We start from the raw sequence: 15,647 nt of genomic DNA, 5'->3' as shown, positions 1-15,647 counted from the left end.
TGGATTCCGCGAGTGCTAGCTGGCTGTACTACAGACACCTGTCATCGTCATGGGAAAGACTCATTGTTATCTTTTTACTGGTTGTAAAAAGGAGATCCTGAGGGAAATCGACGAGTACCAACAGCTTTACGATATGGAGGAACAACATACTCCATCATGGAAAGATCCAACTACCTCACAAAAAACTTTAACCTGACAAAAAAAGAGATTAATCTACATACACGGACAATTTACTTACCATTGAAGTAGAGGCTAGTGCTCTGGCTGGAATCCGTGCAACACTGGAAAAGTTGTGTGAGGAGGTAGCAGGGCTGAGAGAGAGTTTTAGAGTTCAGCCAGAGTGAAAATCTCACGTTCCAAAGAGAAAACAAGACACTCACAGCCAAGGTAAAATTCCACGATTCCAACATGGATTGTCTACTCAGGGAAAACAGGGTGATGAAAGAGTCGCTACTAGACATACAAAGTCGTAGCACGCGTGAAAATCTATTTTTTTCTGGGATTCCTGGGGACGCATCCAATAATCCAGGGGGCGCGATCAGAGCATTCATGCAATCAACCTTGAAACTTCCTATAGAGACTGTAAACAAGGTGGCTTTCCACCGAGTACACAGACTTGGAGCGACAAGACCAAGGGTCCCCAACCAATCATCGCAAAATTTGAACACTACCAACAAAAGGAGCTGATCAAAAGCAGGGGAAGGGAGCTTAAAGGGACCAAATTCAGTCTCAATTACCAATTTCTAAGAGGCTATATCCGGTACAAAGGCAACAAAGGGAGAACGGTAAGCATGCCTTTATCATTGTGGACAAACTCTTTATAGATGGACAGCTATTCCGAGACAGCTCCATAACACCATGGCTGTACTGAATTCTACAGGGACTTCAGGTTACGAAAAAAAAACAAGGTATGGGAACTGTAAAAATATCTGAACATTATGAAGTGGATATGAACACACACGTACTTAATTACATGCTTGCTTACACATACTGACTTATACATACACCTGATCTCGCTTTCTTCTCTCTCTCTCTTTCCTCTCTCTCTATTGTCGAGAACTGTTCAAATGAAATCAACGTTTGTTTGTCACGTGCGCCAAATACAACTGGTGTAGACCTTACCGTGAAATGCTTACTTACAGGCTCTAACCCAATAGTGCTGTTTTATAATTTAATGTGTTTATTGTTTGTCTATCTTCATGTATTTGTCTACAGGTTTATATATGTTTACAACAAGCAAGGGGACAATATCAGAATAGGGGCTTCGGGGGAATAAAACATATTGTCCTGAATACATTTGTACTGTAGTGAAGCCGTCTCTAGAATAATGCAAGGTCTCTTTCATGATCATGTGAAAAGTCAATTGCTATGGAAATGCTGGGATGTGTTTTTCAATTATGTAAGTAAGTAGGATGCAACGATGATGGTGATACAATATGGATTACAATTATCATCATGAATATTAAGGCAATACGCTCTGTATGTTACACACAGACACTCAACCATGCAAATTGGCAGTTATTATTTATTTTGACATCACACATTATAGTCCTACTCTTATACAGACATCGTACACACACTATATCACATCCAAAATCATACACATCAACCTACTCAGATTTACTACACACATATCTTGTCTCAATTTTCTAACGTCTGTGGCATTGGCTCACAGGCAAACAGGCAAGGGAATAAAGCAAATATAGCTAGAACCTATTTTTTGAAATCTAAATATCAGACATTTGAAAGCTCTAGTTTTGACCGTCATAATATCTCTGATGGCAGTAACTTTACAAGCTCTAATTATGGTCAATTTAGACTGAGAATAGTATCTAGCTATAATAAGGGGTGAAATAAGTACAGCAGATTATAAAAAAAGATCAGTCTTTACATGGATAAAATAAAAGGAATATAACACTGTTTACAGGAAACTAACTCTATATTCTTAGATTAAGTTGGTGGAAAAGGGAATGGGGTGGTGAAATAATTTTCTGTCATGGACAAAGGGTGTGATGATATTAATTAACAAAAATGTTGATCTGAATGTGCAAATAGTCAGGAATGATTCACAAAGAAGGTGGATCCTTTTGAATATGAAAGTGGACGAAAAAGAGATTTGGCTCATTAATCTATATGGTCCAAATCAGGATGATCCATACTTCTTCAAAAATATTTATACCAATTTATTGAACTTACAGGCAACAAATGATGTGGACCATTATATGGTAGAAGACTATAACACAGTGTTAAGTACCTCAATGGACCGTAAAGGTAATCACTCTACAAACTATCATCACCGTGTCCTTAAGGAAATCACAAATATTATGGACACATTAGAAATAGTGGATATTTGGAGACCAAAAAACCCTGACTTTGTGAGATAAACATGGAGGAGACTTAATCAAGCTAGTCGTCTTGACTACTTTGTCTCTTTCATCAAAGGTTTAAAAAGTTTTAATAGGAGACAGAATGTGATCGGAGCATCATCTAATTGGCATATTCACATAACTCTTAAATATATTTTCCACTTGGATGGGGATAATGGAAATTTTATCAAAGTTTACTGGAGGACAACTTAGTTAAAAATATGACAAAATAATTTATAACTGAAGTTTTCCAGTAAAATATAGGTTCAGCAAATCCCCTTATTGTTTGGGATACCTTTAAATGTACATTCAGGGTTCATTCAATTCAATATTCATCAATAATTAAAAAGTCATTTCTGGCAGAAATGAGAGACAAGAAATGAGAGACAAGACTGACAAGGGAAATCCATGAAATAATAGTACAGGTCGATAGCAATAAAAACAATACTACAGAGATACAAAATAAGGTAAAGGAAAGACAAAAAGAACTTGAGGAACTTATTCAAGAATGATCTAATGTAATCTATTACAAAAATAATGCAAACTGGATGGAATATGGAGAAAAATGCACAAATTTCTTCCTGAATCTTAAAAACAGGAACACTAACAAACATTATTTGTAGAAACGCGTTACTGAAGACGGAGTCATCAATGATTCTCCGAATGTTATTTTAAAAGAGGAAGCTAATTATTTGTTGTTCTCTTTTCTGTCTCATCCTCTCCCACTGAATGAAGAATATGGTAAGGAATTCTTTCCAAATAATATAAAAAATGGAAGGCCAAATTACAGAGGAAGAACTTTGAGTCCATTAAATCCTTTCAGTCTGGAAAAACCCCAGGGCTTGATGGCATACCGGTAGAGGTATATCAAGTGTTTTTTGATATACTAAAAGCTCCATTGTTAGATTGTTTAACTACTCCTATAGAAATGGTAGTCTGTCAGGTACTGAGTAGGAAGGTCTGATTTCTCTATTATTAAAACAAGACCCAGATGGCAAATATAAATACCCAGTCTATCTAAAAAACTGGAGGCCCCTTACACTTCAATGTTGTGATGCAAAAATACTAGCGAAATGCATAGCACTTAGAATTAAAAGGGTTTTTACCAGGTATTGTTCATCCTGATCAGACAGGTTTTTTTTACATGGATGATACATTGGAGATAATATACAACTACTAGAAATAATAGAAGATCATGAAACATAAGAAGACAGGAATGGTATTTATAGCGGGTTTTGAAAAGGCATTTGATAAAGCTGCCTACTCCTGATGATTCGCTTTTCAAATCATACGAGCAAAAACAAATTCACTATCTGGGACGCTAAACCAGACAAAATAAAACGTGCCTATCAATATAATGAATATGAATTGGGTGGGTTGAGATGATTAAATATAAAAGCACTAAACCTCTCTCTAAAAAGGTTCACTCATTGAAAAGTTTTATTTGAACCCTAAATGGTTCTCAAGTAGATTACTAAGAAAAGCTCATCCATTGTTTAAAAATGACCTTTTTGCCTTTGTGCAGATTAATTGAAAATTAGACTTTTTTCAAAGTATCTCTCTTTTTCAAACAAGCATTGCAGAGCTGGCTACAATTTCAATTTCATCCCCCTGAAAAGATAGAACAAATATTACAACAAATATTATGGCTGAACTCAAATGTGCTGTTTGATAAAATACCTGTATTTATGGAAAATATGTTTGAAAATGGTATTTTGTTCTTAAATGATATTGTAAATTGGAATGGTAGAGTTATGTCCTTCATGGAGTTATCAGAATTGTACGGGAAGGTCTGCTCAATCAAAGAGTACAACCAATTGATTACAGCATCACCCCAAAAATGGAGGAGGCAGGTGACAGCGGGAGGAGGTAGGGAACTGAACTGTCTGCCCTATTTAAAGGATCAAAACTGGAGGAGGAATAAAATTAGCATAAATAGGAAAGTATACCAGTTTCATTTGAGGACCAGGATGTTGACAACTGTGCCATTACAGATTGCAAAATAGTTGGGAAGAGATTTTGGATGTACCGATTCCATGGTACAGGGTGTTTGAGTTGATGTATAAAACAGCGCCAGATTCAAGACTTCGTGCTTTTCAGCTAAAATATAGAATTCTTGCCACCAACAATGTTGAATATTTGGGGCATAAAATCATCGAAGCTCTGCAGATTTTGTTGTGAGGATACAGAATCAATAGACCATTTATTTTGGTATTGCCCTCAGGTAGCCTGTTTCTGGTCTCAGGTTAAGGAATGGCTGAAAATGCATATCATTGATCTAAAATTGACCCTAGAAAGAGAAAATAGAGACAAGTGTGTGTGGAGTTGCTGTGTGGGAGATAGAATGATGGTCAAACATAATAAAAATAACATTTGAATGACACTAAGTGGCAGTGTTTTTACAACTAATGCCGGCTTGCCTGAGGCTGATGCCGTGCAGGTGTTTGTACACATGCATATACACCCACTCTCATTCAAATAAACACATGCATGTACACACACATACATGTAATAGTGCCAGACATACACACAAAGATATTCAGTTGGATTGCTGTTATGATTTTAGTTGTCCTTGATGTCCTTTGTTTTAAATGCATTATTTTGTTTGATTATTTTCTTGCATTGTTGTTTGCTGTTTTCTTCCATCTTTTCTTTTTTTCTCTTTAGCTCATTCTCCTGGTTGTTGGTGCATTGGGGCTTCTTGGGTGTGGGGAATGGAATTCATTGTATATTTTATATTTATTCTTGAGGGGGACTGTGTGAGGGGTCTCGAATGGTTGAAGGACAGCTATTGGGGAACTGTGGGGGGGATCTTGGAGGGTTTGGGTTCATGTTTTTTGGCCTGATGGTAGATCGGTCAACGTGCCATTGAGCAGGGCATTGACCCTGGATGCTTCTGTGTGTCGCTCTGAATTGGAATCTGTTGGATGATTTAGTTGTTGAGCGGCTTCACTGCAAGTATATTGTATGTTTCGAATGATCAATAAATAAAAAATAAAATTTTATAAATGTATCTGCGCATTTCAGTAATAGCAGTTTTAGAATTATATTCTAAGCAAGTAGGCTACATTTGTATCAGGTATACTACCTGTCAGATTGCTCTGCAAAACCCAAACGATCTGCATCAGGATCAGTTGCCATGACAATCTTGGCACTCTCTCTCTTAGCAAGGCGAAGGGAGAGCTCCTGCAACACCAAAATATCCAAACAACAATCATGGAGGCCACTTTATATTCACGGGAGTGAGATGCACACCAATTTGTAGAAAAAAAATATTTTATGCTTCAGAGATTTTATGCTTCCATAGTAACATTTCCGCACCAAAACATTCTCTAAATAGCATACTGTCTCCTACAAAATGCAGTGTTAAAAGCTTTTAGTGCAACAAGAAATCTAGATGCTGTATGCTCCATGCCTTGACTCAAGTGACTCTGGTAAAATGAAAAGCAGAAGTCTGATACCTTGCATCCGTTGTCCTCTTTGAGAGGCAGTGACCATCACATCCGCTGCAACACCCAGCCTCTTCACAGCATATGGCTAGGACAAATCACAAAACAGTAAGGATTTGGGAACTGAATTCGTGTAATTCTAAGCCTAATCTGAAAGCTCTAAAGACTATGACTTTACCAGCTGTATAGCCATACAAGTACGTCCAGAGGTTTTTTCCTGGTGACACAATCTGGCCATTAAAAAAAACTCTGTGGGGACATATGTGGAGAAGAGAAACACAGGAATATCTTTACAAAGCATCCCAGCTGCAGTCAACCGGGAAAGTCTGTAAAAAAATTTTTTTTTTACTTTAACCGCCACCCCCAAGAAACAGATACAGACCAGAGCCCTATACTATGTACAGTACGTGGCTTAAGGCGTTAGCGAGGTAACTTTGGTCAACTGAGTTCAACTCGGTATAAACAGTACCACGAAAGTGGCTCTTTTTTTTTTTTTTTTTTTTTTTTTTTTTTTTTTTTACCTTTTAGCCAGGTCAATTTCTATGGCAATGAATCCTTCAGAACGAACCTGCTCCCGTGCAGGCTAACTGATGGCCAACTCCATCCCTCTCCCAAAGATTGCATCATCGCCTTCAATATTTAATCAATCAAATGTTGTGTGTTAAAAAAAAAACGTTCAAATACCTATCACATTACACATTTATGTACGACAGAAAGCATTTGAAACGTCATGCACAATAAAATATGTGTTCCTTAATCAAATTATTGTATTGATAGTGGGGAAAAAGCACTCGTGCATTCATAAGCACACCAAAGATGGCATTATGATAAGTAATAAAATAAAGACGGCACTTCAACATGCCTATTTCACAGCATAGCCTGCTGAATTTGCAAGATAACTGATTTTGGCACAAATGAAAATGTGGCACTGACTCGCCCATGGATTGATGTTTCAGCATTGTTCCAATGAAAAGTTTGGTGTTCCACTTGCCACATGCATGCAGTTACAAGCCTGCTAGAGTTAGCGGCAGGTGGACGAGCAATATCTACCGTTGTAGTAAGGATGAAGCCTGAGCTGGAATTTGAAGCTAACGGAAAATCGCGAGTAGATCTAGCGTCACATTGTAGTACACCCTTCACAGGGATTGGTCGGGAATGATGTTTTTCATAGAGAATTTACTAATTTTCAATCCAGATAAAAATTAATTGTGAGGGGGGTTTCCCATTCAAACAGGACATGGAATTTAAAAGGGGGGTTGTTGAGTACTGTACTAGCATTGTGGTCACTGATCTAATGTATGTGAAAAAAGCCAGAGTTAAAGTTACTTTAGGCCACTCATTCTAGAGCAGTCATAATTTTGTAAAGCGGCTGTACTATTGTTCCATTTCCCTCATAAATGCTATGGGCATTGAAACATGTTAGCCTATTCTATTGTTCCTACCTCTCTAACCTCTAGGCTACCTGCCACTCCAAACTCGAATTTCTTGTATTCTAAATCTCTAGCATTTGGTTCCCTGCTTGTCAACTGAGAAACAGCCTATACACGTCCTAAAAAAATAAATGTCCTGTTTTTATTTTGGCTCTCGAAATGTGTGTAGTTAAACGTAGGCCAATAATCTAATCAATGTCCTCACTCAGCCCATTTGTAATCACAACTATTTTGCCATCACACAACTTCAGGCAGGAATGTGACCTCTTTATACACTTTATCACAGAGTAAGCCAAAGCCACTATCAGCAATACGTGAGGAGTTATTTATTAGATAACTTAAAGGCCCACTGATATTTACAGCCAATTTTTTTTATTAATTTATATGAATCAGACTTTCTAATATGTAGCCAGTTATACGTGTTCGCAAGTTGTGGTATGATCTGCGGAGGAGAAAGAAGAAAAAGGTAAAGTACCGTTCACTGTAGCAACCAATGGCTTCCTGCGCTTGCGTGTCATATCCAACCACTATGCCACGGCTACCAAAGTCTGGGAAAGACCTGGCCAGGTATTTGTACATACCCTGCAGTGAGGAGGAATGGAATGATGAGGCCATGTCTATAGCTTTTTTTTAAATTATGTTTTCCCATTAACCTTCATGTTTTCACTTTGTATAGGAGGTAAGCAAAACTGGTAGGTGGGTGGGTTGTTAAACTGTGGGTGCTCTTCCCCTTGAGACAGTTTGTCACAATACCAGAAGTTTTCCTTCGATACCAGGTTTTGTATCACTGTACTCGATACCATCACGAGTCAATACCAAAACGATATTAGCCAAAGTCACAGAATGGCACTTGATCCTGTTAGGTTCTTATTGTTCAGAGTAAATAAGGCAGACTCTAGAGAAGCTTTAACCAAGTTTAATTCTGCCCACAGGGTCTGTACAGCTGTAATTCAGACAGCCCAACATTTCTCCCATCACAGATATATCACACTTAAGACACTCCTTCTCTCCAATCCGTACATCGTATGGAAAAGAGTAACAGGATACTAAACCCTTTTATTATTCCCTTCAGGGGATGTGACCTCACCTTCTGACCTCAACCCCTCCTTCGCCTAGTCCACAGATGTCCATCTGTCTCCCTATAGCAATCCTTTGAGCCCCTCCCGTCCACCCAGCACATTCCACAGCCACACTGTCGATCTACAGATCTCACTCCTTAATATACTATGCATCTGAACTATCATGTCTTTAATATCTCAATGTTCAAAATGTCAAATCCGACAACCCAGACAGAAACTCAGCTACTGCTCTGTTCAAACGTTGGGTATCATTTCATACTATTTATTTAATTCAATTTGTACGTACATTTTTCAGACACAGCCATGTATGCATTAATCAATCAATTATACAATCAATTTGACTTTGTTTTTACCAATCGAACTACATTACAAAAGAGTAATATTTTATCTTAATGTAAATCTCTATTGATAAACTGGGTAAATCAAGATGTGGCTTAGGCCTATTCATAATACTGGTGAATGCATATTCAATAGGAGTGTGTGTGCATACATTGATTTCTTGAGCTTGTTTAGGCTAATTTCATGGGGCTACAGATAGGGTTGCAAAATTCCTGGAACTTTTAATAAATTCCCTAGTTTTACCTAAATCCCAGTTGGAGGATTCCCAGAACCAGGAGGGAATAAGCAAAAAATCCACATACCTCCAACCAGGATTTCTGGAAAACCGAGGAATTTATTGAAAGTTCCAGGAATTTTGCAAACATATCTGTTTCCCTTCCATTTAGGCCTTATTTTATTGTACTGATCAACAACATTTGCATAGAACCAGTAATGACGTCATTCAGAAAGCAAGAGGGGTGCGACCCTTTTCACACACAAGACATTCAGTTCGCTCGGGCAATAGATTGGCTGATGGAGCGACGTGACGAGACCCATTAAGTGAATGAAATGTTTTTAGTGGCAATCAGCCTATTTTGCATTACTAGTGAATTGATGTTAGCTTCAGCTGTAAACTAGCAAGGGAAGTTAGCCTACAAAGCTGGAAGCTACCAGAAATGTATTGCATTGTAAAGTGGTCTAGCCTGTATGATCCGTTATTGATGTCACCTGTTAAATCCACTTCAGTCAGTGTAGATGAAGGGGAGGAGACAGGTTAAAGAAGAATTGTTAAGCCATGAGACAATGATTGTGCATGTGTGCCATTAAGAGGGTGAATGGGCAAGACATATTTACAGTTAAAGTCAAGATGTTTACATACACTTAGGTTGGAGTCATTAAAACTTGTTTTTCAACCACTCCACAAACTTCTTGTTATCAAACTATAATTTTGGCAAGTTGGCTAGGACATCTACTTTGTGAAAAAGATCGTAGTTTTTGGAGAAATGTCCGCAGGTCTGATGAAACAAAAATAGAACTGTTTGGCCATAATAAAGGGGAAAAAGGGGAGGCTTGCAAGCTGGAGAACACCTTTCCAACAGTGAAGTACGGGGGTAGCAGCATCATGTTGTGGGGGTGCCCTGCTGCAGGAAGGACTGGTGCACTACACAAAATAGATGGCATCATGAGGCAGGAAAATTATGTGGATATATTGAAGCAACATCTCAAAACATCAGTCAGGAAATTAGAGCTTGGTCGCATATGGGTCTTCCAAATGGACAATGACCGCAAGCATACTTCCAAAGTTGTGGCAAAATGGCTTAAGGACAACAAAGTCAAGGAATTGGAGTGGCCATCACAAAGCCCTGACCTCAATCCTATAGAATATTTGTGGGCAGAACTGAAAAAGCATGTGCGAGCAAGGAGGGCTACAAACCTGACTAAGTTACACCAGCTCTGTCAGGAGGAATGGGCCAAAATTCACCCACCTTATTGTGAGAAGCTTGTGGAAGGCTACCCGAAACATTTGTTTTCTTACTTCAACTGTAAGCACCTTTAACGGGGTATGCTAGTAGGTGCCAGGCACACCGATTTGTGTCAAGAACTGCAACACTGCTGGGTTTTTCACACGCAAGTCTCTCGTAGGTATCAAGAATGGAACGCTTTCAACACCTTGTAGAGTCCATGCCCCAAGAAATTAAGGCTGTTCTGAGGGCAAATGGGGATGCAACTCAATATTAACACGGTGTTCCTAATGTTTTGTACACTCAAAACATATACACACTGAGTATACCAAACATTAGGAACACCTTGTTAATTTTGAGTTGCAACACCCGTCAGACAACGACCCTAAGCACACAGCCAAGACAACGCAGGAGTGGCTTCGGGACAAGTCTCTGAATGTCCTTGGGTGGCCAACTAGAGCCCAGACTTTAACATCTCTGGAGAGACGTGAAAATAGCTGTGCACCGATGCTCTCCATCCAACCAGACAGAGCTTGGGAGGATCTGCAGAGAATGAGAGAAACTCCCCAAATACAGGTGTGCCAAGCTTGTAGCGTCATACCCAAGAAGATTTGAGGCTGTAATCATTGCCAAAGGCGCTTCAACAAAGTACTGAGTACAGGGTCTGAACACTTATTAAAAATGTGATATTTCATTTTTATACTTTTGCTAAAATTTCATTTTTTTCCTTTTCATTACAGGGTATTGTGTAGATTGAGGGGGAAAAAGCAATTTAATCAATGTTAGAATAAGGCTGTAAACTAACAAAATGTTGAAAAAGTCAAGGGGTCTGAAAGCTTTCCGAATGCACTGTATAAACCCAAGGTTGATGATTTACTGCCACTGATGACCTCAGCTCTTCCAATTTTGTTGTTGTTGATCTGTAACCAGGAAGTCGCTCCGCTGTACACAATGTCATATAGCTGAGTGAGTCTATACCTTTAACATAACATGCTCAGAGAAGGAAACTATTATTAACCTGTTTGGACTGGATGATTGTCATATCCTTAATGAGGGCAAAGCCTACGCCCATGGCTGCCCTCAGCCCTGCCGTCCCAAATACCATCCTGCAGCACAGCCTAAGCCTCAGCTCCTCCACTTGCCTATCCTGCAATAGAGGGCCTCTATCTGAGCTCTGGTCCATCGATTCTGAATGGGAAAAAACATCACAAATTAGCTACACATTCAGCACTCTCTTAATGACATCGTTAACGTCATGTCAACACAGTTACACACAACTTAATTTAAGACTAACTTGCTTGCTGATTGAGTCAAATATACAATACCCACTGCTTCAGCATTATGGTTGAGCTACACTGGAACTGAACAAAAATATAATCTTGTTTGATAAATAAGCATTTGTTGATACAAAATATTATATTAAATCTAGACATACAGTACCAGTCATAAGTTTGGAAACACCTCCTCCTTCCATTTTTTTTCTTTATTTTACTATTTTCTATATTGTAGAATAATAGTGAAGACATCAAAACTATCAAATAACACACATGGAATCATGTAGTAACCAAACTTTTGACTGGTGCTGTAGATCTGGGCTCTCACAGTTCCATGCTGCATCTGACAGTCCGAGTCAAGTTAAGGGGTCAGACATCCATTGCTTTTACACCCTTTCTCAACTAGGGCAGCAGTGCAAGTGTTTGGGGTGGAGTAGAGGCTACATGAGCCAGGCTCTGTACTTTTTTCGTTAGTAATAAGAAAAATAGGTACAATTGTAGCCTGAGTACCAGACTTGTTTGTGCTAATATTCCACCCCTCATCATATGCCAAACTGTTTGGCATAATGACAAGGAGTGGAATGTTAGCAAACAGATCCTGCCCTCATTTTACTTAAAAACAAATATTCTTTTACATTTTAGTAATTTATGCAGAGCAATATGGGTTTGGCAGATGTTCTTAACAAGTCAGCTTGGGATTCGAACCAGCAACCTTAAGGTTACTGCTCTAACGCTCTTAACCGCTAGGCTACCTACCACGAATATGCAATAAACACACACTGCAGGGATTTCAGAAGATCTCCGAGCAGAAGAATATAAGGATTTTGCACCTGACAACTCAAGTCAGTGCACTTTCCATAAAAAGTGTTAGCTATGATAATGACACTGACCGGTGACTCACTGACCTTATCCACTGGTAAATAGCCTCCAAGGCAAGTCGCACGTCCCCAGTTGCATGGCAATTTCGGTCCAGTTCTCCATAGCAGGATATTGTGCAGCAAAACATCAAGCTAGCTAGCTACGTAGATAAAGTTAATCAGCGTTAGTTTACAAAACTAGCAGGCTAGCAATAGGCCAGGCAGGACAGAACAGAACGTCCCTAGTTATCGGTCTTGACGTCTGTTTGCTTTGGCTACCGAAACAGATAGAGCTAGCTACATATCTAAAATATAATCATCAGCCAAGATAAGAAATGTATTATCTAACAAACCGTTAGGACGCTACCTAGCTTGACTCGCTAGAGTGATGGTGTTGTTGATGACCCCATGTCATCTTATCTGCAGTGGTCATCTGGCTGTGGTAATCACCCTTGAAAAACAGTAAACTAGGTAGTTATAATTAGTTACCTAGCGTAGCAACATAATGGCCCACTTGTCCTATCTTGGCACTCAAGTTGTCTTTATTCATGTTAAATTAGTTAGTTCGCTACCTTACTTAGTCATTGTTTAGTAGACTGGGGTTCGGTTACCACAGCCACAAATTCAACTTTGGCTATATCGTAAAAATTAGTGAAATCAAACTTAGCTTGTTGGTCTTAAATTAAGGTTCGGCATGAGGTTAGCAGTGTGATTAAGGTTAGTTTTAAAATCTATTACATTTTAGAAATAGTCGGGGTTTAGCCATCAGCGTGACTGTGGTAACTAGTGACGACCAACTAGTAGCCTTCTAGTAGCGCGGATACATTATTATTATTATTATTTTAAACTAGGCAAGTCAGTTAACAAATTCGTATTTACAATGACGTCTACACCGGCCAAACCCGGACGACGCTGGGCCAACTGAGCGCAGCCCTATAGGGCTCCCAATCACGGCCGGTAGTGACGCCTCTAGCACGGAGACGCAGTGCCTTACACTGCTGCGCCACATTTACCCCACCATAACATGAACAGCAGACGTACGCCCTCATAGCACAATCTGGGAAACATAGTTTCCTAGCTGACAGGTGAGACAGAACAACATTTTATGATTGTGAAAATATACATGTTACATTTACCAAGCAGTGTTTATTCATTATTAGAATATTCTCCATTATACAGTGTGCAGTCAAACTGATCACTGAAAGTTTCCAGCAGTACTGGGATGGATTCTTCAATAGAGACATCTCTTCCCAGTTCTTGACTGAGGGATGTGACACCTTTCCCTACAATCCCACAAGGCACAATGTTTTCAAACCAGCCCATATCTGTGTTGCAGTTCAGCGCCAAGCCATGAGATGTTATGTATCTCCCACAATGGATTCCTGAAAGAGGAAACATTTTTACTATAATATCAATAATGACATATTGTAGCTTTGTTGTTGTAAACATTGCAAAAATGGGGTCATCTTTAATTTAGAAGGTTAACCTACCTATGGCACATATCTTGTTGGATCCAACCCAGACCCCAGTGTTTGGGGAGGTGGATGCTTTTATCCCATACTTTCTGCAAAGGTTAATGACAGTCCCCTCCAGCTCACACACGTACCATCGCACGCTTTTCTTGAAACAGCCCAAGTTGAGTATTGGGTAGCACACCAACTGCCCTGGACCATGGAAAGTTATGAGTCCGCCACGGTTGCTACGAAAGAATTCAGCACCAAGGAGTTTGAGTCTTTGCTCCTCTTCGAATGGGTATAGTGCCTGTCTGATTCCTATGGTGTAGACTGGCGGGTGTTCACATAGTAGCAGAGCATTGTGCAATTTGTCTTTAGAATCCAGATGTCTCCTAACATAGAGTTGCTGTACCTGTAATGCACGCCCATAGGAAATACGACCCAACTGGATCACTTCAACTGCTGCTTTTGAAGGGTACATTTTCGATGATAATTGAGTGTAAAAACTCCTTATTCGAGGTTTTCAGAAGACAGACAATGCCAAGTTTCTATTGTGAAGGACATAACGTACAGTAACATTGACCATGCAGCTCGCCACTCACAACGAACGTTGCATCCTTTGACTGTGTCTGATAATGCCTGGTTCCATGATGCAGATTATCCAGTGTCGAGAATTTGTAGATGGGGGCAGAGACGTTGAACGTCGCTGGTCGACTATTGTTAAATTTACATTATTTGCAGTCTGTTTGAAATGACTGAACAATGGCAACATAATCAACAGTGTGCATACTTGACATCCATGCCATGGGCGCAGCCATATTAGATTCGTTATTTATTCTTTAATAGTGGTTCAACCAGCTGAGTGGTGCGTTATCGCCACCAACTGGACGGGGTTGTAACTGGACGGGGTTGTAAGACTTTCTGATATGAGGCACATAGTGTTACGTTACCGCCCTCTAGCGTTTTAGTGTTCGAACAACATCAGTGCCAAAATATTTATGTGGCCCCCTCTGAATACTTTGAAAATGCATACTTCCTTGCTCCTTTCCCTAAGGTAACATCTGGTAGGCTTATAGTGGATTTGTGAAAGTTAATGCAACCCCTTGCTTTCACCCATCTGTCCTGTTAGATCCAGGATATGGAGACAATGATACATTGATTTCATCCGTACCTGAACCAGGACTGAGTGTTGGGGGTAGAGGTATCTACTGTACCTTCTTTTCAATTTCCCTCCTTCTACATTGACCTGAAAAAACAGGACTGGTAAAAGCATATGCCAGGTAGGATAGGGGCCCACACCACATTGCTTTCACTTATCCAATATTTTTAAATCAGTGCAGATGAAAGGAATGGAATGAGGGAGTAAATTTAGATGATTGTCATGCATCCCTGATTGGTTCCTTGAGTGTTTAAATTAAGTGGGGAGGGATAAGTCTTACATCGAGCGGAATCTATTTTTTCTTTCACTAGTAGCTCTAACATTATTCAGACAAGAGCAAGAAGGGCTGATCTAAGAGTAGGCTAATGTAATTACACATGATTTGATTCAATTCCAATGTGTACTTCCCACTGGTCCCCATGTTCCAGGTCAGTTTTTCCCCCTCCTTATTTGAAGCACAAGCTCTGACTCATGACTACTAGTCTTATTAAGTTAACTGGGACTGATTGCAAAGAATAGACAAATCCTGAGAGAAACTGTCACATTGCAACTCTTCTAAAGAACAGTCAACATCAGCAAATCATCATGAAATATCACTGCACGATGCTCTTGGTGCTCCTCGCATTCTTGGCCATCGCATGTAAGTCTTAAACTACCCTCTTGTGAAACAGACAAGGTCTAACATTATTATTGACTCATCTAGCTGTTTGAGTGATATTTTGCTATTTAGTTTTACCACAGGCCATAATTTGCAAGTCTTTAAACTGTTACAATACTGTAAAATTGCTGCTCAGCAGA

At 39.4% G+C, this 15,647-nt stretch overlaps 1 protein-coding gene across 4 annotated transcripts; it reads right to left on the bottom strand.

Annotated features, from left to right (window-relative positions):
• Nucleotides 1–1,517: 1,517 nt before the first annotated feature.
• LOC135552458 (octanoyl-[acyl-carrier-protein]:protein N-octanoyltransferase LIPT2, mitochondrial-like) lies at nucleotides 1,518–14,551 on the bottom strand. Of its 4 annotated transcripts, XM_064984104.1 has the most exons (7): nucleotides 13,727–14,551; nucleotides 13,373–13,618; nucleotides 12,285–12,397; nucleotides 11,124–11,293; nucleotides 5,828–5,903; nucleotides 5,455–5,552; nucleotides 1,518–5,286 (listed from the first exon to the last, which is right to left on the bottom strand). In XM_064984104.1, the coding sequence occupies exons 1-2, from the start codon at nucleotides 14,169–14,171 to the stop codon at nucleotides 13,383–13,385; spliced, it is 681 nt and encodes a 226-aa protein (XP_064840176.1). In that variant the 5' UTR covers nucleotides 14,172–14,551; the 3' UTR covers nucleotides 1,518–5,286; nucleotides 5,455–5,552; nucleotides 5,828–5,903; nucleotides 11,124–11,293; nucleotides 12,285–12,397; nucleotides 13,373–13,382. The 4 variants fall into 4 exon arrangements, with proteins under 4 accessions (XP_064840176.1, XP_064840175.1, XP_064840174.1 ...); XM_064984103.1 differs by having other exon boundaries at nucleotides 12,270–13,618; XM_064984102.1 differs by having other exon boundaries at nucleotides 12,285–13,618.
• Nucleotides 14,552–15,647: the final 1,096 nt, after the last annotated feature.

Source organism: Oncorhynchus masou, chromosome 13 (assembly GCF_036934945.1).
Source record: "Oncorhynchus masou masou isolate Uvic2021 chromosome 13, UVic_Omas_1.1, whole genome shotgun sequence".
NCBI classification, from domain to species: Eukaryota; Metazoa; Chordata; class Actinopteri; order Salmoniformes; family Salmonidae; genus Oncorhynchus; species Oncorhynchus masou.
This window is presented reverse-complemented; position numbering and strand designations above follow the sequence as displayed.

Bases quoted from the DNA above. Each gene is read 5' to 3' on its own strand.
- LOC135552458 (XM_064984103.1), bottom strand. From the start codon at position 14,171: ATGTACCCTTCAAAAGCAGCAGTTGAAGTGATCCAGTTGGGTCGTATT. The intron at 13,619-13,726 runs GTAGGTTAACCT...TTCCTCTTTCAG, and splicing joins CAACAAGATATGTGCCATAG to GAATCCATTGTGGGAGATAC.